General features: G+C 41.9%; 4 protein-coding genes across 11 annotated transcripts in view; 1 reads left to right on the top strand and 3 right to left on the bottom strand.

Moving 5' to 3' along the window:
- The window catches only part of LOC124412741 (dynein axonemal heavy chain 1-like), a 67254-nt gene extending 66885 nt beyond the window's left edge, over nucleotides 1-369 (bottom strand). Inside the window, 2 exon segments of the mRNA XM_046892863.1 lie at nucleotides 3-227; nucleotides 364-369. Of these exon segments, the coding sequence (XP_046748819.1) occupies nucleotides 3-227; nucleotides 364-369 (231 nt within the window).
- A 1298-nt stretch (nucleotides 370-1667) lies between these two features.
- Nucleotides 1668-3166, bottom strand: LOC124412355 (serine--tRNA synthetase-like protein Slimp). The gene has a single exon (XM_046892158.1). It carries the CDS (start codon nucleotides 3164-3166, stop codon nucleotides 1745-1747), a length of 1422 nt encoding a protein of 473 aa, XP_046748114.1. The 3' UTR covers nucleotides 1668-1744.
- Nucleotides 3167-3250: 84 nt separating this feature from the next.
- Nucleotides 3251-4104, bottom strand: LOC124412356 (zinc finger protein 593 homolog). The gene is made up of 3 exons (XM_046892159.1): nucleotides 3857-4104; nucleotides 3607-3707; nucleotides 3251-3515 (listed from the first exon to the last, which is right to left on the bottom strand). Exons 1-3 carry the CDS (start codon nucleotides 3944-3946, stop codon nucleotides 3251-3253), a joined length of 456 nt encoding a protein of 151 aa, XP_046748115.1. The 5' UTR covers nucleotides 3947-4104.
- A 1502-nt stretch (nucleotides 4105-5606) lies between these two features.
- The window catches only part of LOC124412699 (AT-rich interactive domain-containing protein 2), a 36877-nt gene continuing 17509 nt past the window's right edge, over nucleotides 5607-24974 (top strand). For 5 of the 8 annotated variants that reach the window (XM_046892796.1, XM_046892799.1, XM_046892795.1 and 2 more), the window contains exons 1-4: nucleotides 5607-5995; nucleotides 7761-7854; nucleotides 20205-20302; nucleotides 22931-23082. In XM_046892796.1, the coding sequence (XP_046748752.1) occupies nucleotides 5904-5995; nucleotides 7761-7854; nucleotides 20205-20302; nucleotides 22931-23082 (436 nt within the window). In that variant the 5' untranslated portion in view covers nucleotides 5607-5903. The remainder of the gene's footprint in view (nucleotides 5996-7760; nucleotides 7855-20204; nucleotides 20303-22930; nucleotides 23083-24974) is intronic. The other 3 variants (XM_046892798.1, XM_046892797.1, XM_046892793.1) reach the window with 1 other exon arrangement.

Here is a 24974-nt window from a genome sequence, read left to right as displayed (position 1 = left end):
ACCGTGGGGTACAGCCCGTATTGGTCATTTTTTGACGAAAAGGGTCGGACCACTTCCGGGGGCAGTAACTCCCGGGGACGAATATTTTCCTGTCTCAATGCCATCGGCATCCGCAGATTTCGGTACTGCCGCCTGCGTCGCTCCATTGCAACGTTACGGGGAAGCTGCTTCGGCGCAACGTACTTCTGCATTTGAATCTTCGGTGCGAACGACTCTGCCGGAAACGACTGGTATAGTTGAAAATCAAAAACCAATATTAGTGTCGATCTTCTGGCAGTATGGGTGTAAAGTGGTAGGCTCTAATGTTACCATTCCATGTTTTCGATAACTTCACGTTCATCAATTAATATTAATAATTTATACGTACATTATAGGATGGTTCTTAAAAAGGTCATTTTTTTATTTCGATCAACGTGACATGATTCAAAAATAATTCCCTAATTTTTTCAGATTTTTATCTCAACTGTGATCCGTGCTCTAAAGAGGGTGGATTTCCCCATTCAACCCTGTCAGGGGCTCAGCAAATATACCGGACGGATTTAAATTACTCATTACGAATTTGAACTCAAAATTTGAAAATTCAAAGTGACGGATCCAATACGATGGACCAAAACCCCAAAAGTCACTAGATATTGCCATGTTCGATCTGCCATTTTGAATTTTCACATTTTGATTTCGGATTCGTAATCATCGACCCGAAAAACCCCCCTGTGCCAAATTTCATCAAAATCCGTTCGGTATATTTGATGTGCCCTTGAAAGGGTTGAATGGGGAAAACCACCCTCTTTGGGGCATGGGTTAGAGTTAAGATAAACATCTGAAAAAATTAGGGAATTATTTTTTAATCATATCAAGTCGATCGAAATTCAAAAATGACCTTTTCAAGGACCCCCTATAATGTACAACTAACGATTGATCTGTCCTCCGGAAATGAAATCCATCTTTCAGCCGCGCCTAAGCAACGCGGGCGTTCAATTTTTGGAATATTTTTCACAACCGGAACGTGTTGTTCGGTTCTAACTTGCCAGGCAAGTTTTGTTCTGCGCGCTGCGCCCGCGTGAAGTTTCAACCTGGGTTGCACCGGGTGTTCGGTAGTCCCTGAAAATCGGATATTCCGTGAAATCGGTAAGAGAAAGTCGCTGCCCGAAGGAGCTATTCAGTCTCTACTCGCCTGTGATCACCTCCGAGTAATATCCTCTCTTTGGGAGGACAGGTTTTGATTTATCTCTCGGATCCATTCTTCCTTATACAATTAGATTCTCCTCATTAAGTACTGTCTGTACATTGGCAAAAAAATACTTAAACAGTTTAACCTTTTTTTTTACGGCTAACTAATTGCAGCCGACAGATCTGACAGAGTAGTAATAATATTCTGATTACAATTGAACATAGCGTGCCGTGCAGCATCGTTTGTATCACGTTTATATTCTGAACATTCTGAAGTAGAAAACTTTCGTACCGAAAAATCGTCTAAATCGAAAAACTAGAGTACTCAATTAGTAGTGTGAATAAAGTAAGAAGAGATAATTATTACTGAACAGAAGTGCATTCATAAATTTAAAAATTTAAAGAAATATTTCTCCACCAGCCCAGGTACTTGACACATTTATATGACGTATAATAAAACGCAAGATGCAGAGAACTGAGATATTGAAGTAATTTTTTATTTTCTTCTTTTTTATTTACTATAATACAATTTATACAAAGAATCTCATTTTCAAAGTAAACTCAGGTTTACATAATTTTATGCAGGGATATGTTCTTGCACTTTGATTGGAATGACAAACTCTTTTGGAGACTGCTCCAGTAGGCATCCCAGAAGTCTTGGTACAGATAGTACAGTTCCAGAAATAATAAAAGGAAAAATTCTGCCATAATGAGTTTGACAAGCGATCAATAATCGCCTACTAAGATAATCTCCACTGAGAGAAAGGTGGCCGACTTCGATGTAACCTTTCGAGTAAGGAGACCACACCTCAAATGATGCTCTCAGACTTTCCCATGGCCTCAAATCTCTAGCTGGTCTGAGCACGATTCGGTAATGATTGCAAATGCTCGTGTACAACACCTTAATGAAATCAATCATCGTCAGAAACTGCTTCCAGTAATCGCTGTTCGTCGGGTCTTTCATTAGGGTAAAAACTTCTGCTGCTGATGCCTGACAAACTGTGAACAATCCATCCTCCTGCGCATGGCTATTAAAAGGTACGTACTGCCTACCACTGGCAAAATACTCCAACGGAAAGGTCTTCGGGTTAATCAACTGCTTGGTATGCATTGTAAGGAAAGAAGGCAGACTGGCTCCTCCGATAAGGTGCATCCGATTAACCGAATTTTTTTCGACCTCCTCATTGTCTTCAAGGATGAACGAGTCGTTGGGACTCTCGTGGTCCATTCCAGTAGCTTCTATAATTACACTGCGAACAAAATCCAAACCTGTGACCCGCAAAACTTGATCTTGGACAAGCATTTCGGCAGCTAATCGAAGTACACCCAATTCAAAAAGGGCCGCCTTGTCGTGCAGGTAATAATTCATAGGGCTTGTATACTCCAGCAATCCCAAGCTCCTGCCAATATCAATGTGGCTACTTGAGCAGCTTAGATTGTATTCGGAATTCATTTTTTTATAAGAATACAGAATAGTAGGATCATGAGCTGGCGTTTCTTTGTGCAGAACGTTGGGTAGTTTCAAAATTGCTGGAATGACAACATCTTCGAGATCCCATTGCATTTGCCTGACTGTTTTCAAATCGTTCTTCAGTACTCTTGCCAATACTTTCAATCGGTTAATTTCTTCATCGTCTGCAGTTTCTGCAACGTTGGCTTTCTTTCTGGATAGACGTTTTATTTGATTAGCCGCGTCAATTCTCTTGTCCTCCAAGACATCCCGATCTGAAATGACAGTCTTGTACATTTCCCATGAAGATTTCATACTTTCAATATCCGCATCAACACCGCGCAATTCCATTTCCTTTCTGAACTTTACGGCATCTGAAAATTGCTCATCGAAGTTCATTTCGGGAGTCAGAATCGAAAACGATTGATTAGCCTTGTAGCCAGGTACAAATAGTGCCGAAGCATAAGTGCGCACGTTAAGATTCAGTGACGAGCGTTCTAGAATGAAAACATTTCTCATTCTCCACAGTCTTGTGCCAACGTTCGCCATGTTGGAGGAAATGTTAAATTATCTGAACCTGTATTTAGTGTGAACCTGTTTATTTATTGACTATTAAAGTTGTACTGTTATCCCTTAAGCCAGAGTCTTATCTTTTGTTCTTGTTATTTTTGTAGCTGGCGCTGCATCGACATCATCATCGTCGATCTCAATTTGACCCGTATCTTTCTCCGGCTGTGTCTCAATCTTTCGCTTCCTTGGCAGAACGTAATTTCCTTTACCAGCAGCTCTTTCCGAGTCTTCAATTGTGTACGGCTCCAACTCTAAGGCCTTGAGTCTGCGTTTGTGAACTTTTGTAGTGAAATGATCGAGAAGTGCCTTGTTATCGATGAAGTACCTCCTGCGAAAGAACAACGTTTCATTTCAACAAATCTTTCGTAAGTTGAACTAGGACAGGTTAGATGAGGTTATGTCACATAGGAAATACAAACGCGCAATGTAAGCAGTAGTGCTGAGCCGCACCCGGCTTGTCCAAATCCACTTCCTGGTTCAATAATGCGGTAGAATATTCAGGCTTGATGTCCTCGTTGATCTGCAATTCGAACACAAGATATGTGAACCGTTAAATTTAGTGGTAAAAAATCGAAGTCCAACCAGAAACCATGATAACAATAACCGGCCACATGGTGGCGTGAGGCTCGCCGCATGTGTTCAGTTTGCAGAAAAAACATCCAATCTCACCTCGTCGAGGTCTTTCGTTCGGCGTTTCGTCCTCCATCCTTTTTTCAGATGTGTATCTCCCTTGTGGTATTTTCTACGTTTGTAAGTCATCTTTCCGTTAATGTATCAATAATAATTATACAACGAACAGAGGTTAACTTTTGTACGAGTGGTAAAGGTCGATCGTCTCGTGATTGATATCTCGCATCCCGTCGATACATGCTGGAGTTCGTTCGCGTGAGTCGATAAATGTTGCGATTATTTCACCTTGCGATTTTAAAAGGCGTACGCGTTCGAAATCACGAAAATTAAGAAACAGGGTCGTTTCGTTGAATTTCACAGAGAAACATAACTACCGTTGGCGAAGAAGAGCGAGGGGGACGTACGAAAATATGAACGGAGAAAATGTTCTGGAACGTTCGGTAGTAAAGAAGAACAGTTACGATTGCAATGTCAATTAGTTAAATAATAAAACATTGTCACGTGGTGGAATATTACAAAGAATTTGACACGCGTGTGTTAACGAATAAGGAAAAACATATTTCAAACTTCGTGTTACATGCCCTACGTAAAATTTGTGAGAAAAACGTGTGATTCGAAAATACCGCTTAAAGTTCGTTCGCGGTATCGACAGTTGGCGCAGCGTCGGTAAGATGGCGCCACAAGGGAATGCCGAACGGTACGCCCCTGGCGGTGAGACGATACGAAATTCAAACATCCGCTACTGGTCGAGAGCCTAAGCCTTACCATCCATCCATCCATTTTGAAAGTAAAAATATTCCATGACCGGGGATTTTGGTAAACGTACGTATCGTATAATCACCAAAGTACACTGGTACCGTGGCTCGAGGGTGTATAAAATGAGTTAAATACAGGGGAGGGTCTCGCCGGCTACGGTTGGCAAGAGTGCGATTGAACCGTCGATCCTGATCTCGTAGGTGAATTCCGCGAGGCGAATCGAATGGATGCCAGTCGTAAGGGACGCCATTTTGATATACGGTCGGGTACGTCAGGCATCGGAGCCAGAAACGCGGTAAAGAAGGGTTCCCGTGCGCGCGTACATTTTCTGGCATCGCGAGGGGAGTTTTTTCGAGGATTACGTAGAGTTCGGTGCCGCGTACGAGGCGGCGGGACGGTGTACGTGGTGCGTTAAGTGACAAGTGACAGGTGAATCGATGATTGCAAGTCCCGTAATCGCGGCTTGCTAGTGGCGTACTGCCAGTGGAGTGTCCGGTCTACGCGAACTCGCGTACGGTACTCGATAACGAGGCACCGACTACGAGGAGCGGAGCTCCCTTGGATCGCCAAGCGTTTTCCCGCTAGAGAGATTGGACTTCCTTGGTTAGCAAGCAGCAAGGGGCATCCTTGCTTGCGCCTCGCCTCGCCTCGCCGCGCCTCGTCTCGTCTTGCCTCGCCGCCGTGCAGTCGCGTGTGTGCTTTGCCTATATCCCGCATCTCCGAACAGTTGCCAGTGTGAGAATACCGCGTGTGTGTTTTTCTTGCCCCTCGACCGGTTCCCGAGGGTTCCTCAGGACCTATTGCCTATCGTTCTTGTTATTCCTCGATCGGATAGCGAGGGAAGAGGACAAATATTCGGCGATACTTGGCAATCTCTCTCCCTCTCTCTCTATCTCTCTGTGTCTCTGCATTTGCAACGCGGATTCTCTGTCCATCTCCTTATTCATACGTGTATACATATATATATACATATATATATATATCCATATCCCTCCGGCTTTCGCCCGCTCCCCCCCCCCCATCACTCTCTCTCTTTTTCTCGCCCCTCGTCACAATCCAGTGTTCGCGATTTTCAAAAAGACAATAATTATATTCGGGTTCTTCCGAAGGCCCGTAAAACGACAAGTCCGATGTTTGCCGCCGCGGCTCAAGATCATCTCAGGCCTTGCCATCTAGCTGCGACGTTCACGTCGACGACGGTACACCTGGAAGTAAGAAAAGTAATTGCGTCGGAGGTTACTGCAACCCTGGCGTAAATGCCCCCCCGCGGCACATGTGCTCGCGTAAACCTAGCGCGATCCTTAATTAATACGCCCACGCGCTCCTTAACATGGCCAAATTCCTCAACAAGGACCCTGTCACCTATCAGCGGGAGCGTGACGGGTTCATCAAGGGACTTCATCATTTTCATGAGACTCGCGGGTAAGAATCCATCCATCCACTCGTTCATCGTCATCGTTCGTTTCCCTCTCGCCTAATTCTCATCCTCACTCGTTTATCATCCTCGTTTTGCCTTCATTATTTATAGTCTGTAGTTAATTATCTTACGCAATGCATCTGATTATCGTCTAATTGGGCTTACACTTACCGTTCAAATGAAATTCGACTATTTTTCATTTTATGTATGTATGTACATACCTGATCAGCCAGAAACACATCCAAACTATCTGTAGACTCGGTACATGTATATTATAATTACTGTATGGAATTTTTTGCGGTAGCTTCTGTTTACAACTCAGACTCAGACACATTGTTAGTATAATTATCATACCGTGTATTTCCATTGAGCGTGTAGATTTTTGCGGATTTTTAGACACAAAATAAATAATTCATAACAATTAATTTCGCGGTGATCCCCCCCCCCATCACATGTCAACGATTGTCCCTACGGTTCTTTCAATCTTGTTGTTAGTAGTATCGTTTAACACTTCCTCAACGTTTATAAAAAGGAAATTCTTTCAATTCAGTTGTAATTCACATTTAGATATGAAAGTATTTTATTCATCACAACTCTCATTCATCATCGTAAACCTCAAGTAAAATATCTCATACCATATTCGGTTTCATTTTTCCTTGCCGCAGCTCTGTACTACGGTATGAGGTAAGTAATGAGGTTTTTCAATTTCGATGCCTTCTGACGACGAGGGTCTCAATTTACACGAATTTAGCTGTTTCGTTTATTTCTTCATCAAATAATAATTACCGTAGTCAGCCAAGTTTCGGACGATTCTCGGTTTCTTAGTTTAATTCTTATTTTCTTTAAAATCAAACGCAATCCATGCAATATCCGATATTCAAGATCAGCCGTACGTTGATCTTGAACCTCCTCTCCCGCAACAAGTACAGACCCCCCCCCCCCCCCCCCCCCCCCAAATTGATCGATTCCTCCTTACATCACCTATATTTGTATAATATATGATCTATCCACTTTAGGCCTAACAATAAGCCCCATACCAAGTAGTCTGTTTTTTTTTTTTTTTTCAAGTCGCAAACTGTTGTGTTCTTTCTTATTTTTTTCTAGCAATTACCTACTTTTGCAAACTTATAAAAAAGAACACGAGGAAAGTGAAAAAGCAGACTTGCTGTCTACCGTCTCTCACTTTGATATTGTATCGCTTCCAGGATTTTTTCTGTTAACTTGCTGCTTATTTCGACGTCGCATGATCCTCGTCATTCAAAGTTCACGCATCGATCTGCAACAAACGGCCTGTGTAATAATGTTGCGTTAAATTTTTAGCGAGGGATCGTTTTGTCGATGGCCAACTAACGTAAGTTTCGTTTCTGTGTCGTCTCTCGCACACATTACAGCAGCACGTGTGTAACGTAATGTACGTACCTACGTACATACGCGCGCGTGTAGTTTATGCCCACTGCCCACATGCATTACAAACACCGTATAATACGCGACGCGCGGTATCGCGCAAAGTCTCGTCATCGTCGTCGGGAGCAGCGAACGAGGCTGAAATACAAATAAGGAGATTTATTTGTTCCCCTTCTATCCTCTCTTTTCTCCACCCATAAATTGACACAGTTTGTCATTTGGTACAGGTGAAATCGGCTGTGCAACGCGATTCGTAAATTCGCACGTCGACTATTCCCCAAATTCCAACAGTGAATCACCTTTAAAATTTTTTTGTTCGCAATATCTGACTCTTGGTTTTCTCATCAATTTTATTATACATTCCAGAACGCCATTCAGGAGGCCACCGAAAATCAGCGGGAACGAGATAGACTTGTACTTGTTATACGTGCTGGTCACCGCCCACGGAGGATGGATCAAGGTCAGTTGAATAACTTAGCAGTCTCTCTAACCATTTCAAACAATTTTCAAACGAATAACGAATTTTCCCGACTAGGCATATATGCAAAGTCGGAAACAAATAGCTCTCACATTGCAGGTTCGTATTGTGACGTGAGAACGATGAGAAATTTGCTGTACAGTTAAATTTTAGTTTTCGACGCTTTTGAACGCACACGTGTGCGCAATTTCCGGTGAAAACTGTCCGTTCGACGTTTGTTGTACGAAATTTCAGGCAGTGTGCGGTATAAGCTGTGTAAGAGAAGAAGACGAGTGCTCGCTTTGACGACCGCGCGAATGATGAAGGGGCGTCTTAAGACCCTCGAGAATCTTGAACAAAGTACTTTTTCTCTCTCTCTTTCTCCACTTTCCTCGCCTTTTCTTCGTCTTACCATTTTCTTTTTTTTTTTTTTTTTTTTTACTTCTCCGTCTTCCTTTTCTCTTCTGCAATCTGCTGCTGCCTGCAAGGAGTCAAACTTTCACGTCAAGTATTAGGTACACGTAGGTATATTTACGAGCCGCGTTCTCGAGAATACAGAATAATTAATTTACCATTGACGTAGGTGGAGTGTGAAAAGTAAATATCAATAATAATAAGAAACGTGTGCATAGATGTTACGGATCGAAATAAATATCGCGCCAACTATACTCTGCAGTATAATAATAATAATGATGATGATGATGATGATGATGATGATGATAATGAAGTTTGTTCAATGTTCTCTCTCGGTTTCAAGTGTGTGTGTGTGTGAATGATAATGAGAATGAGAATGCGAGGTTTTCAACGTGCAAAGACGGTGAACATCGGCTTTCGTCAGTCATTCATTGACCGCGCAGCGGAGAGAACCTCGTGCGGGAGAAAAGTAAAGTATGTAAACAAACGAGCGGATGATGCGCGCCTGAAAACGAGGCAGGGGAAATTGCTCCGAGTTTAAAAAGCGTCGCGTGAGGACTAAAACGAGCAAACCGACGATTATCCCCAAAGGTATTATAAAAAAAGAAAACGGTTATAAATTATTGGAAATTTGTTTCTTTCAATTATCGTAATTGCGACGACGAAGGACTACGATGGATTTCTTGTAACGTTGTACTGCAAGAAAGATGAAGAAAAAAGAAAATAATTATTCCTTGGATAACAATCATCATACGATCGGAAACACTTTCTTCCCGAGTCGAGCATATGCGACGACCCGGTCGTACTTCCTGCCAGTTTCAGTTCGTATAACGAACCGCAGCAACGACTACGTCTATATTATACAAGAGAATATGCGCCATGTGAGTACAATAAAATCCTCAGCCGGACGAGAATGGACTTTTATAAAAAATCGGGTTACGGACAATCTATCGTTTAACATTTCCACACAGTATATTAGAATACGCACATTTATTTATTTACGTATTGTCTTCGGGGTGAAAAGTTGCAACTACACCCTTTCTATAGGTACTTATATGGTATATAATTATTTTTCATATTTTAAAATATTATCAGAGCAACAAACCCTTGAAACGAAAACTACCTCCGCACAAGCATATCCGACGGTCCGTCGTTGACTCGCCGCACACTTGTAAAAACATAAAATTCTCGCTCATTATCGTGTCGCGGTGGGACTTCCCGATACATGCGTATATACATCACCTTTCGCCTCCCCCTCCCCCGCCCTCGAAGTGCACGACGGTTCCTTGAACTTGCCGCGCTGCTTCCGGCGCGGGGCGGAGCGGCGAGGAGAGGAGAGGAGAGGAGAAGAGAGGAGAGGAGAGGAGAGGACCAGGTCCGCGTGGCGAGTGCCGCGAATCTTCGCGCGTCAATCGGAACCTCCGCGCAACCACCGTCGCCTCTGGTGTCCCGATGCGACATGCAGTCAGCACTCGGTCGTCGAATGCCGTCCGCCGGCCGGCCAGCAGCCTTCCTGACGTAATACTACGACACACGGATAGTCAGTATCGGACTCTCTTCGTCTCTCTTCGTCTCTCTTCGTCTCCCCTTCCCTTATACCATCGATATTCGGCGCCTGGTCGCGTGGCGAGCTGACACTCGGCGAAAGGTGCCATTAAGAGGAGAAGGAGGAAGAGGAGGAGGAAGAAGAGGGAATGAGAGGCCACGCGGTGAAACACGATAAATGGGTATAGAACGAAATTAACGGAGGATAAGCAACGCTCACGGAACTGATAGACGGCAAATCCCCTTCCCTTCCCTCCGGGGGTTACTAACCCTGTGTCGACGGTGTCGTACACGCGTGCCTCACGAGTACACCTAACTAGATACTCTTCTTTACCGACGGATGTGCAAAGAAGACAGCAGCCTCACGCACGCTGATTAGCGTGTCTTTCTCTTTTTATTCTACCAAAGAAATCAAAGGGGCTGCTGCTGCACGGGTAGCACGATCGACTCTCTCTTGTTGCTGTCACAGTCACCGCGTAACGCGCGAACATACGTGCCTACACACGTGATTATTACGTCGTAAACGTTGCATGGGAGAAATCCAGCGGATAAACTGAAGCCTTCCAGCTGCTGGGGAAAATGCATATTGTTTATGCACGTATGTGTTTCGAATCACTAGCAGCGGCCATCCAGCTTTTCTCGTTAAATTAACGGAAAGCATCACCGACCGTGTGCAGCGATTAACTGCCCACACGTGTGACGAATTTCTTGTATCCTGTACCGTGCCAAGAACACTGTTACAAGAAGCAAGCTTCCTGTGCGAAATACACGATAATTATTATTCTCCACGTTGTTTCCATTTCCGGGATTGCCGATTGCGGGCTGTTGGAGGAGGAGGAGGAGGAGGAGGAGGAGGAGAGGCAGGAGCAGACCTACTAAAAACTTATTAACGTAAGGATAACGCGGAAGTGGCGCAAGGTCAGGGTCGCATTGCGCGGTCGCAGGGTGGGGGGAATAGATCAGCGGAGGTGAAGAAGAGGAAGGGATGTAGAGGAGTAGACGGTGGCCGACGGTAGCCGAAGGCTTTAACCGTCAACAAGTGTGTGCGCCAGTCGCGGCGCCTAGTCTCCTTCTCTTGTTGGTAACCGAGGAAAGGAAGTAGGTACTCACTTTCCCGTGGATCTATTTTTTTTTTTTTTTTTTTTTTTTTATGCACGACTTGGCTCGATTTTTCGTCGATTCGTATTTTTTTTTCTCCTCAGTTCATTTCACCTTAAACGTGTTCCGTTGCAGTAAGCAGAATAATAATCTGGTCTAAACTCGTGCAAAAAATTCACCCTCTCTTATTCGTCTCGGCGCAAATAACTGATGCGAATTTTACGACTTCTTTCTGTCCCGATACTATAACGTATATATTATAATTCCGTGTTATGGAAGTTGGTCCCCTCGCACAACGACCGCCGACGGACCGGGTGGTTCGACCTTTTTGTTCATCTTCTCGCCACTCAACCGCATATTATGTACCCATCTTTTTCTGAGAGTGAGTGAGATAGTGAGTGGTAATAAGAATGATAATCATTCTGCAGAATCACAAACGTAAAAAAGCGAGAAACACACTCTATTATCATTATTCCGGAAATAAAATGTACGAATCGCACGGAGAGAAAGGGAGAGAAATGCAAGGCTGCTAAAGCTGTGGGTATAGGTAGTTAGTTAGGTACGTGTACGCACAGGCATGCGGGTTCGGCTCGTATCCCTAGACACGCGGTTTGTCGGTCGTTAAAGCGAGGATCGGAGGCACACACAGCGAGGAACGGAACGAAGGAAAGATCGAACGGGTAGCGAGGAGGCGACGTTTCGTGGCGGGGGTCGCCCCGCCGGTAGGCGGGCAGGCGGGCAGCGGTCGATACGGCAACGCCGCGCCCCGGCGTCGCATACCGGGCGACGCGCAGCGCTGCTCGACTACTCGAGCAAGTAGCGCGCGTGAAGTGAGCCGAGGCCGAGGCGAAGATTCCGACCCGGCAACACCGCCGTCGGCGCGGTTTCTCGGGGAGCGAACTCGGCGGCGAACGGAGCAAAGAAGCCAGAGCCGAGCCTCGATAGCCACCGACGCGACGGTAGCGGCTTGGCACCAACATCGAAGATTCGAAGCCTCGCCTCCAGACTCGAAGAGCAACACGCGCGGCGGTCAGATCGGCCAGCGTTATAGTCTCTCGGTCTCCTTTCTTCTCTTTTATTCTCTTATTGGTCCAGATCTCTCTTCTTGCTTTGGAGGAGAAGACGCAACGGCGACCATTGTAGCTTGCAATCGAACCAAATTTAAAGGAGGAGCAAAAAGAAACCTCTGGTGTTTCAAAGCGAATGTATTTTCGAGTCTTCGCATCGAGGTGCTCGCACGGAATAACGGACGAATGATTGATATTTTATCGCGGAAGTTAAGAGACGCTTTTCGCGAGAGTACCATACTCGGTGATTCTGCGGCCCCCTCCTCACCGATCCGAACGGTACATGGTAGATAAATGGTTTTGTACGTCGTGCGGAAGATCCTTATGATTCCGAGGCACCCAAGTACTCCGGAGAGTCTCACTCGCGTCGTTCACCTTTGCTTTATCCTTTCAGCATCGTCTGCGAGGCAGCATCGGTTTTAAGTAACGCGATACGTAAGTTCGTTAGAGACTCGCTCTCTATCCGCGGGGAGAAACGGGAGGAGAAACGAGTCGTTAAAAGAGCGAAAGAAGTAACTTTACGCTCGCTAAGGCCGACGGACCGGCGACACCGGCGCAGGGGCGGGGGGGGGGAGGCAGCGACGAGCGACGAGACTCGGGGGACAAGGATAGTCGAACCCTATATCTGGCAACGCTGTTAACCGCCGCGATACGCCAGCGAGAGAAAGAGACAGACCGAGGGACGAGGCGAGAAGGGGGGAGACCCGGCTCAACGGAATATCGTACTCTGCAGAGTGTCGTCGTCGTCGACGTCGCCGTCGTCGTGCGCTGCAGCTGCCCGCCTGCTGCGCGATGTACATACGTACACGGTGTGTGTGCTTTGCACCGGCGCTCGCTTTTCGACTCTTTTATCGTTACTTTAATGCGCGTAATACGCGTCTTCCTCGCACCGAGTGTATTTTATTGTATCGTATGTATATGCATGCATGTAAATACGTGCGAATACCGATTTCAGGTTTCAAGAAGTTGCAGAATTTGCTTCAAAGTACTGTATGACACGCTTTTCCCGCCCGTTCATCGCTATTGTTATTCCCTTAGTGCACAGTGGATGGTGCAGTTTTTTTTTATGAAGTAGATATTTCCGATTCAAGGCTATCGATTTACCTCGAATAAAATTTTTGGTTTTTTACATTTTATATACTACAAATACCGAAAAACCTGACACTTTTTTCGTTTGATCGTGGGATTGGTTACGAGACAACCAAAATTGAGAATCAATTAACCTCTCTGTGGGTGATACTTTCTTTCGAGCGTCGTTGGAGGGACGAAGGGAGAGAGAGGAGATATATTGAATCGATGATTGCTTTGAAAATTACTTCATTGCCGCGAAGGGTGTGAGAGCATATAAAACACACACACATTAGTCGATTCCTTCGGGGATAAGTCGCTACTTTGAACTCGCGAAATAAAACGCAAATTTTTATCTATGTACAATATATTTTCTTGTGTATTGCTAACGTTGTTATCGTCATTACTGGTTCGCGGATAAATTCCAGATTCTAACTGTTCACCGACAGATTACAAATGTTTATTCAAGACAAGCTAAACTGGCGGATATATACTTACATATATATGTATGGTGTAAACAACTTGTTCCCTTTTAATAAAAGTATATTACATAAAATCCGTCTTGATATACGCGCGTATGTTGCATCGACGGTAAAAGTAAAAAAAAAAAGAAAAGGTATAATCGCGTTATATTCACCGTGTATAATCGTAAATTACTCGACGGTCGGACACTGCCTGCGGGTCGCAAAGCGACGCAACGTGCTCCTCTATATATCAACGTAATTAATTAATTAATTCTGATAATGATAATTTACTACGGATGTTTAAGCATCATCGATTCTTTTACCGCTATGTAGACGCATGTGATTAGGAAAATTAAACATATCTGCGTTATAAAATTTTGACGAACGCTTAAATTTAATACGTGAATTTTTTCAACGTAGAATAAAAAAATCATTCTCACTTGACGAAGCCTTGTGTTATCAATTACGATTGTCAGATACGGAAGTGTGAATCTAATTCGTCTTCCGATTACGAAAAGAAACCATAAATTGTCTCTCGGCAAAAAGTACATCGTGTATAGTTATAGGCTCTATGTTCTCGTTCTTTTATACTTGATTGTTCTATTACACTTGTTTTGCGCCAGAGGCGTTTTACTGGATTGAGATTACCTCGTCCTTTCGAATATCGTTTTCACGCTCTTGGACTCAAATGAGCATTCAGCGATAAATGCATGCTCTCGATTTCGATACACTCGTTACAGAATTCCGTCATACCATCGCCTGCACATCTTTTCTCTTTTATTAAATCGTTATTTTCGATCCTGTTTTTATGCGATTTTATCTGAATATCATCAAGAATTGCACAAATTTGCAAACCTTTGTTATACATAAATTTATGTATGTATACGTATACAAGTAACACAAATACGTTATATCTAAATGCTTAGATCTAATCTGAACCCAGACTTCTCACATTTAAATTCATATCCGTCTCTCACGGCACTTGCAAACGACTATAGGTGTTTTCTTGGTATAATCGAGAAACGTGGGCAGTGATCACGTGATATAATTATTCACAATTAGATGCAGTGTAAAACAGCTTATATATTCTTCAGACTAATTTACTTATAGTTGTCTAAATTATCAAGTACCTTTTCCGTTACACCTGCAACGATCCTTTATTATTCATTCTATAAACGTTACGTTCACCGGACAAAGATCTCGGACGATTTTTACGCCCGGTTAAATTGAGCGGAAATTAAGTTTAGCCAACCTCGACGCGTTATACTCGTTTCACCGAATTCTCTTGTAAATCCTACGGAACGAAGTCCGGTTGAGTCAAAAATGTCCGAATCAATTAAATTACGAAATTTATTCTAACTCACATATTTTTATTTCATTTTTACACATGTCTGACGTTCATCGAGCTTGTTTTTCGAAACCATACGTCGATCAATTGCCTTGTCAATCCCATATTGTTCGAATTATCATTCAAGTTATACAACAACCACGGCGTGGTTAAAACAATTTCCAAACTCAGACAACCCTTGTAACAACCCCTTACCAATTAGTGACATGATCTGTATAAAAATTCATCCAACTTCCAACTTCCAACTTCCAACCCCAGATTTAATCTCTGTTCGAAACGATCTCGTAACTCCGATCCTCACCCATCTCTACCCATCAACAGAAGCATTTCCTGTAACAATCGACTACAAGAGAAGAGCGCGAAGAGGTTTCATTCTGCAGACTCGTGTTTCCTCTGCGGCTTCGGCGGTCGTTCCCGCGTTTCTTTGAGGTATCCGCTGCTGCACCGGCAGCTACAATGTTGCTACACTGCAGAGAGACGCATGGTGAGGAGGTGGAGGAGGTGGAGGGAGGGGGCATAACGCGCGTACCTATACTATATACAAAGACACACGAGGCGACGACGACGCGATCAGCTGATCTCTTCGACGCCAGACTGCGCGCTGCCAACCTCCCCCCCGTCCTCCTCCTCCTCCTCCTCCTCCTCCTCCTCCCTTTTCTCCGACCGACCGACCAACCGACCGACGACCGATCAGCTGACTACGAGAGGAACTGTCAGTCGCGCTCTGGGACTGCGAACCCACGTGCTCGCCGAGTATACAAACGACGCTTCGAAGTCTGTCTCGGGTGCAGAGGGAGAGAGGAACTCGACCTTGTCGTTAAACTCGAAAATTATACAAAAAATTATTATATCTTCACGATATCCTTCGCATCGATGGAACGGATTTATACATACGTGTCATCTCCTAGCTGGAGGTACATGTTTATGACGATGAATTTTACGCAGCAAGGTACGACGATAAAACTCGTCATGGGGCATCGTGTTGATCTTTTTGATCTGGAAGAATATTTATTATCCATGATTTGTAAATATAGTGTGAAATGTACGGACCTTCGAATCTGCATTGGTGACGTTAAAATCTAATCACTATTTTATGTGGATTTCCAAGGACGAACGATATAATGTTTTGATTCAATATGGATCAAAGTGAAATTGCTTAATGTCTATTGTTCATACTAAATATATAATAATTTCAACTATGGAAAAGTCTAATAAATGGAGAGATGAAAAATAACGGATGATATGAGCTTTTTTTTTGTCTTTTATTATGTAAACGGTGGAACGAATCAATATGTTGTGTTAATAGGGACGCTGTCTTATTGGTAAAAGTTTATCGTAATTTTCGATATTTAAATAAAAAGAATTAATTATTTATCTACCTCAGCATATACGTGTAATTAATTAAATCTTTCAGAAAGTGTATTTTCCAAGATTTTTTCAAATTTAAAACATTCTCAAAAATTGATGCTCTTACTTTCCGTACTTTGAAACAATTGGGTGTGAAGACGAGACTTTCAAAATACATATTTCTAAATTCTGCACCCTGTATTGACTATCTGTAAAGATTTTTATCGAGAATTATGAGATTTTTTACAGGATAATCTCTCCAGACTCATCGTCCTAGATAACAAAGTTGTTATCGAGGTTTTCGAGGGGGCGGGGACGGTGAAATAATTTATACGAATATATTTTTTTCTTCAATTTATTTAAAAACGTTGACAATGTAGCTAAAAAGCAAAGCCTATGCGTAACAAATACGCGCGAGAAAATACAAATTGCGTATTTACCAGGCAAGCTACAGTTCATGAATACAACGAATTAGCATGAAAACGTCGTCATGCATAAACCTCAGATCAGAAGTCGAATTTCCCTGTAATAAAGAAAAATCGGTACCTTGTATAGATACGGCGATATTCACATTTCATAATATTCCAATTATAACTCACATACTGCAAAAGTATTGGTATTTCTTTGATTATTAACAATCGTCAATCGATTAACCGAAAGGCTGAAAACAAAAATTCTAGATATCTTACAGCTATAATTTAAAAAATGTCACAAATGAATAAATCGAACTTAAAAACACTCGGAAATTATCGATGACAGCACGATTCGATAAGATATCTTTCAAAGATCGTTATCTGTGCAAGTTGTCACAGTCGTACAGTGTGCAGTATTTTTATGCACGCATTCCTGTAAATTGCTGAAAGAAAAAAGTTCATAAGCTGAAAACATTGGGAAACGAATGAAATTTTTCATTATTTTCTTTCTTTCTTCCTTTCCTTTTCTTCTTCTTCGCCACGAGATCGCCACAGTAAATCGATAAGCGTTGTTTTCCAAAAAGTGAGAAACACTAAAAATGTAGAAAATGGTGAAAATGACGATAAGAATATTACGTAAGAATAGCTGCCATGCATTACAAATCTAAGGGGACACGCGGGGTTTTACAAACGACGAGAAGAAACGGCGCAGCAGACGATCCCGATCCCGAACCTCGGCTCTGCTGCGGGCGCCCGCGTTTAAGGCTGCTGCTGGTGCTACTACACGGATAAAATCATTGACGAGTAGCGGCTGGCACCACGCGGTTTTTCAAACTCCCGTGACGTTAACGGTGACGTCACTACGTAGTCGAACACGTGGTCCTCGCGATTGGCGTACAGCCGAACGAAGGAGCAGCGAGCGCCGTGCGGAGAGAGGAGAGAAACGAGTGCGCGGGGGGCAAACAGGCAACCGGTGGGTTCGTAGACGGTCGACCGTCTACGAGAGCGGACCGAATGAAAATGAACCTCCTCACTTAAGCGAGGGGACTTCGGCCCTCCGCCTCCTCAAATTCGCCTGACGTCCGACGATTTGCTGAGTTATTTATTTATTTGTTTTTAATTTGTTGTTGTTGTTGTTTTTTTTTTACAATTTGTTTTTACACACATCTTTCCTTTCCAGAGAAAGTATCCTGGCAACCTTTGCAGAAACAGGAGCGGGAGGGAGGGGGGAGAATAAATAACGTGCGATCTCGTCGTATAATATTTATTATATATTATTTATGCGTCTTGTCGGCTAACTTCTCGCCATACGTAATTTTTCACTAATAACGATACCTTGACAAGTGTTCATACCTACTTTGGCACATCGTACACTTCTGTGCGTGTATGTAAAATTGTTAGATAGAAGAAGAAGATAAAGATGAGGAATGATTTTCTATTGATACCGCTATCTAACTTCGCGATTTCGTTGCTGTTAATACCGATCAGGGTAGAAAGTTGGGAGGATTTTCCGATGCCTCGCGGCGAAGATGAAGATGAGGAGGAGGAGGACGAGGACGAGGTGGAGGCGCCGTCCTTGGGTAGCTCTGGTATCGGCGAGGGCTCGCACGCGTCTGCGTTTCGTTTCGTTTCATTCGTGTTCGGTTGGCTGTTGCTGCTGCTGCTGCTGCTGCTGCTCCTCGAGAAAGTCGAAACGTCAGTGCGGGTCACGTGGTCTTCCGCGACGTACGTATACGTCTGTATAGCATACAACCGTGTTGTTGTTGGGATAGGTCGGGGCAATCGCGCCGCAGAGTTTAACCACCACGCGTTCGACTGCATCAAACACACACAGCCGTGACCTCTTATTCTCTTCTTCTCTTCTCTTCTTCTTCCTGCTCCGCGACTCCTGAGCGTCGATTTTCGGAACCAGTTGCAATTTATCATTTTTTTTATCACCAATTACGAAACCTGTGCCAGCAACTTTCGATTTATGAACGGCTAGTAGACGACGTCGTGACCGAGGTTTGTCAATCATCGCCTGACACTGGACTGACGATAATAAGTCGAACGAAAGTTTATAAGCACATCTCGTTATTCTAGGTAAATTTCTTTCAAGTACTCTGTAAGAGTTGGTAGAAAAAGTTGACTTGAAAAGTCAGGAATTTTTTATGCTCAAATATATATATATATATATATATATATTCATTTTTCCTCAATTGGTCAGCGTGATAATCGTTTATTTTGTAGATTTAGTAGATAATATATATACTATTTTTCATAATATAAGATATGATTGATGCAGGTTGAAATTTTGGAAATTCGATATAGTTAACGTTTATTGTTTCGGGTTACCTATATTTCCAGCGGAACTAGGATTTAATTAAAATTAGTAAAAATTCTTGCTCGGTATAAAGTGACGACAAATTGTGCAACGACGGGATTACCTTGCACCTTAGACGATGTCCCTCGGTCTTCTCCGAGGCTATGAATAGACAGCCGCCGACTCGGGCTGAGATCCAAGGAGCACTAACCCAGTGCTGCTGATGCAGGATGCCATATTATACCTACACACTGCTGGTATTTGTGCCACCAGAATCCGGTGAATTTTTTTCATCCCTCTATACCGTCGAACGTCTGCTAATAATCTCTGTCCTTCCAGAGGCTACAGCAGTTTATACATGTATTGTAGGAAATTAAAAACTATGACGATTTTCCGAATTCATATCAAGGAATTTCGATCGTACGATGAAACATTGTGAATTAATTATTATTCGGTATATTTAAAAAAGAAAAAAAAAGAAAGAAAAAACGTTGGGAAATATTGAAAAAAAAAATTCAATCATCGCGGCTGCACAAGTTTTTTTTTTTTTTTCTTTGTACCTTTTCTGACCGACATCCAAGTCTTTATACTTACTTTCTGGCTTCGTGGCGGGTCAAAGGCTTCTCGCGACTAGAAATAACTTTGCGCTGTAATAAGCCTGTGTATAAGGCTGCACGTATAAACCGCGGGCTCGTAAACCGCGGGGCCATAAACGTCCCTGATTTTGCTTGAGGGTGCGTACTGTATACCTAACTATCTATACCAACGTCCATATACATATATATGCACGTGAGAATATTCGCAAAAGTGAGAAACTGATCGATAAAAATCCGGAAGAAACTGCGTTGTTACTCTCATTTTAACTGTTTCGATTATAATTACTTTACATTAGACGTAGACTGACGTGGGGAGGGTTGGGCAAAGTGGATCCCAGGAATTTTTTAAATAACAAGAGATTAAATCAACCTGCTCGAAATTTTTATTAAATATGAATTATTCGGAAATCGTCATTACTCTAAACATTTTATTCTGATTTTAGGCATTATTTTCTTAAGGGGTGGCGAGAAATTCTGGTTTTACCCAAAAATAAAGTGATTATGATATGATAAATTAGGCAAAATCGTGTTAATTGATCATTGATGTATTTTTTTTTTTTATTTTGTCTATTGTGCTTCATTCTGTGATTTGCTTGTTGATGCGAAAAAATTCGCGTATATTATGCACATCGTACTGACATTGAAATTGAATTGAAATTTATTGTAAACGTTTGTGTTATCTGTCCGACAGGTAAACTCGAGGAACGAATGGACCTCACTCTGCGAACAGTTTCACCTGCCAACCGAATGCGTGAACAGCGGTGTCGGCTTGAAACAAATATACCTAAGGTAAGCGAATATTGCGTAGAATTGTATACTTTTTATTTACATTGTATATCACATTAGGGTGTTTCGGAAAAAAAAAAAAATAATTGACGATTTTACACCGTCGCTTCCTCTTAGAAGTTTGATCAGGTCAAAAGAAAGATTCTGTGATCACGCTCATTCGATTTTTCATCTTTTTCGCATTTTTTTTTTTTTTTTTTTTGAATTGGTGAAGAAACACGTTGTAGCACTTTAATTATTATTTCTGTTGTGACATTTATAATTAACCCAAAGATCAAGATCCATAACACAACGATATATCGTCCGGCAATCTTATACTCATAAATTGAAAGTTCATATTGAATTATAACTATTTTACGAGGTTGAATTAATAATGAAAAAGTCGTCAGACAGACTTTTCAAACATCAATTGGAGACTTGATATTACAAGTGTGGATCTTGTGTGTAGCGTAAATTGATATTAAGCAATAAGAACAAAAAAATTAATCCTTATTCACAATACTTGATAAATCAATAAAAATCTCGCGAACAAATCAGATATCACGCGAACCCAACCTCAATTTCGTACTTCGTGGCAAAAACGCGTAACATATTCTTGTTATATAAAGAATCATATATATGCAACAAAGAGACAACGATCTTTTCGTCTCGCGGATTTGCAATATTCCCCTGAGACTCGTATTGCGAACTTACGCTCAGCCCGAAAAAACCGAGTTTGCCTACTTGTTACACAATATGTATGTACAATAATGTACATACTATCACGTCTCTCACATCACCTCAATCGTTCTCATAACGTGTTATCGATACGAAGAAGCCTTATTGTTAGTCTTCTAGAAAATAACGTGCCAAACGTGTTTGAGGTGAGATAGAAAATACCGAAATCGAATAAGAAAAGAATAACTTCTCTCTTTCTTTGTTTTTGCACTCTTCCTCTTCTCCTTCTATTTCATTAGCCATCATCTTTCACGATAAGACGAGTGTACCGGTTATCGACCTTTTTTGGTTGATCCCGTTTCATCCTTAGTTCTAAAATTGCCAAAAAAATAAATGTGCAATATCTAACCCTCCAGCGATTGGATTATAATTTAATTTATAATTTTGGTAAATAAAATATTCTATAATTTGCTCTAAACGTATCAGTAAAGTCTACGCTACCTATACACTTATCTTCTTAGCTCTGCATTTGAGGTGCATGTGTAATAATTTTTCCTTAATTATTTTCTGTACCGGCAATTCATCATCGCAATTTTCTCTTTTTCCCCATTCACAAAAGCCGCCGCGGGGGGCGGGGGGGTGGGGGGGCTGCTTTTCTATACACACGTTTATCGTCAGACTTACCAGTCGGTGCAACGACGCCGAGTCGTGCCTGCGGGAGGCGGCACACGTGCTGCGGCATCGATAATACAATCTAATATGCCTGCAAGCAGGCAACCAAGAAAACCAAACCAAACTAAACCGCCGGCCGGCAATCCACTCCGCTCTTCCATCACACTCTCGGCAACTCCGTCCGCCGATACGACGCCAGGCGACGCGACGCGACGCGACGCGACGCGACGCCGCAAAACGACGACTATGTACTCTAGGTAGTATTCGGTGCATGAATGAAATGAATCCGGCGGGGGGTGGGGAGGTGGAGGGGCGGGGGCCTTCCGATCTCAGACTACTCGCCGAGAGTGAGAGTCGGTCACTTCGCGACGATCATTCGCTCGCACTCCGTCGGCGGATACTTACTTATTTACTTCCTTTCTACATCCCTACTTTGTTTTCAGCTTCTCTTGTTTTTTTTTTCTCTCGCCACATCTACGTATAAGGTAAAATAATAATAATAATAATAGTAGTGAGGATGACGATGATGATGATGATGATGATATGCGGTCGGACACGCTTATCGTCGATAACGTACGTTTTACAACTTCTTGCAACTTGTTTTTACACGTATGTACGTTACGTGTTTACAGCGATTTTTGCAATTTCCCGTAATCATTTTTCATTCCGTATATTTGTTTTCTTTTTTCCATCATCGTCATCATCATATATTCTTGTAATAATAAATTGTTTTCTTGTATTCTGATGTACATATCGTTTATTGCTACGGTTACGTAAGTACGGGTTGTCTTGTAAGTGTCGTGATGATTTTTTTTTTTTTTTTCTTCTACTCTACCCACGCACACTTGAATTCCGAAGCCATGAACGATGATGCAAAAATGTGGTATCGGTTTGGCTCGATTATTATTGAATTGTCGAGAGAAAAAGAAAGAAAAGAAAAAGAAACTCTATAGTGATTTAAAGTTCACCGTCGTCTAGATAATTACGCGGTACAAAAATGATCGACTAATTGTTGCGTGCAGAATTCATTTATATAATTTGTCTGAAAATCGTTTAATCGCGTAAAGGATAAATGCGTAAAAGTGAAATAAATTCAATTCAAGTAATTATTTGGAAGGAGGGGGAGGTGGAGAAATACATGATTACTGGGTTAAAAATAAATAATAATAAAAATAAAAATCAAAATACCTTTCAGAGGAACGGATGATATTTATTTTATGTAACAATATTTTGCGTGGACGATATGTTATTTGTAGTGTATAATAACGTATCTATATATGTTAAAATATCGACGATTTTCAGATACCTAGACAGGTACGAGAAGGTTCACTTCCTCGGGGAGGACGGGCAGCAGGCGGACGACGAGGATGAGGACTCGAGACACCGGAAATGGTCAGCGAGAGCGCTTCACTCGGTACCTTTGACCTACAATCATCATCAGCACAACGTTGCCGGTGAGTGTACTTATTTATTTATTTATTTATTATTTTCTTCTTTTTTCTTACAACCAATTTGTTTTCGATAAATTTATTTTTTACAAAATATAACGCTAATAAACTTCTTTCCAAGCATTGACGTTGGCGTGCCAAAAATTTAACGTCGAAAACCCACTCGCTCGCGAAATATTCGATGTACATAACTAATATAACGCTATTAATAATTGCATGTATAAGTTTTCTTCTCTGCATTACACGCTGCCGTTCATCTCGCGTTTGTCTCTTCGAATCCGTTTATACACGTTCGGAATTTCTGCAAAAATTATACGCCTCGGCTGCTTATTTCGCATTGTTTTAAAGAAAAAATCTAGAGAATAAAGAAGAGAAATGCAAAATGTGTAGTCCAGTATAATCGTTGTTTTCTTCCAGTGTCTATATTATTATACTTGAAAAATATCCATCCGACGGTATATTACAAAGCCAACTGGATTAGACGCTCTGTAGTTGCAGGAGCGTCGCGTGTTATCTCGTTTTACGGCCTATGCATTTACGAGTGTATAATACGTGTATCTTATTTATATATATATATATATATATGCGCATACATACGTATTATATTCATTTCCGTGAGTCGTCTTGAGCCGTGAAACACCAGTACAAGTTACGATAAGAGCAAAACATAGGAAAATAGATTTAATAGGTGAAAAAAATGAAAAGAATAGAATGAAAATAATCACATCGCGTTGCGCTTTCTTCCTGCACTTTTCTTTCCTTTAAATCCTTTCATCTCGCATCGCGAACAGGGAGAACAAAGAATCGTATAATAAAATACTAAAGTATACCTAATATACTGGTTTAAAAAAATATCTGCTTATTCAGAGAGTTTAAATTTTATCAAATAGTCTGAAATTACACCGTTTTTACGTCATCTTCGTTGTCGTTGTTTTTGCTGTTTTTTATTGTTTTCATTGTTATGATGATATATATGTATAGTGTGTGGGTGCAGGGTAGGCAAATACATTTTCTCTACGTTATACACGCATATGCATATCCTGTGTGTGTGTGTGTGTGGGTACTCGTGTAGGCATGCATTTGCCGAGTTACGCGTGATACTCGCGTGTCTATAGGTGAGCACAATACACGCGAGGCGTTTCGGCTCGCTCGGTCTATATTCGGCACGCATGCGCCATGCAGACGTTCCTCGATGTTCACCGGCTCAAGTTGTTCAACTTTGCGATCCCGGGCGCGCTCGTTGTAGGCCTCGAATCCTCGACGACGCCGGCGCGCTTCGACCTGGTTCTGGTAACCGGGAAATTGCAAATATCCCTCCATCGCGAAATGCGGATAGAGATTTAGTTGCGAACGGGGATGGAATTGGTTTATTTTTTAATCTTTTAATTTTTTTTTTTTTTTTTTTTTTTTTTTTTCATAGGTGAACATTTTTCTTACGATTAGTTATTTACGACGAGAAGTCGGTGAAGCGACGAAGTGTAATAATAAACGAATATCTATTGCTGGGAAAATTTGTTATTTTACAATTTTTGCATTGGCTGAACTTTGCTGGAGACTTTTGATTTAAACCATTAGAAAGAGACTTGTATTTTGAAAAGTTTTTTTTGAATTTTTTTAACAACCGCGTAGTTTGGTTTAGTCAGTAGCTTCTGAAACTGTGATATTATAATGGTAATGATTTGGTTAACGTCTCGTTCAATACTCACTTTTTTGGGTGGGGGTGAAAATTTGAGATTAATCGATATTTCGAATGATCGAAAATAAAATAACGAAAAATGAATTGTTCGAAGCGTTGATTTACCCATATTTTCGCATGTTTGAAATTTCGATATATTTATCCTTTCAAGTTTTTACCTTCCACCCACTTTTCTACTTATTTGAGCTTAAAATACGTATAC

This window comes from Diprion similis, chromosome 11 (assembly GCF_021155765.1).
Source record: "Diprion similis isolate iyDipSimi1 chromosome 11, iyDipSimi1.1, whole genome shotgun sequence".
Classification (NCBI taxonomy): Eukaryota; Metazoa; Arthropoda; class Insecta; order Hymenoptera; family Diprionidae; genus Diprion; species Diprion similis.
The sequence above is the reverse complement of the archived record's forward strand: the minus strand, read 5'-3'. Positions and strand labels throughout refer to the sequence as shown.

Excerpts from the sequence above, each read along its gene's own strand:
- LOC124412355 (XM_046892158.1), bottom strand. The coding sequence starts at position 3,166 with ATGGCGAACGTTGGCACAAGACTGTGGAGAATGAGAAATGTTTTCATT.
- LOC124412356 (XM_046892159.1), bottom strand. The coding sequence starts at position 3,946 with ATGACTTACAAACGTAGAAAATACCACAAGGGAGATACACATCTGAAA. Across the intron at positions 3,708-3,856 it reads GAACGAAAGACCTCGACGAG|ATCAACGAGGACATCAAGCC; the intron begins GTGAGATTGGAT and ends TTCGAATTGCAG. Across the intron at positions 3,516-3,606 it reads CACTACTGCTTACATTGCGC|GAGGTACTTCATCGATAACA; the intron begins GTTTGTATTTCC and ends GTTCTTTCGCAG.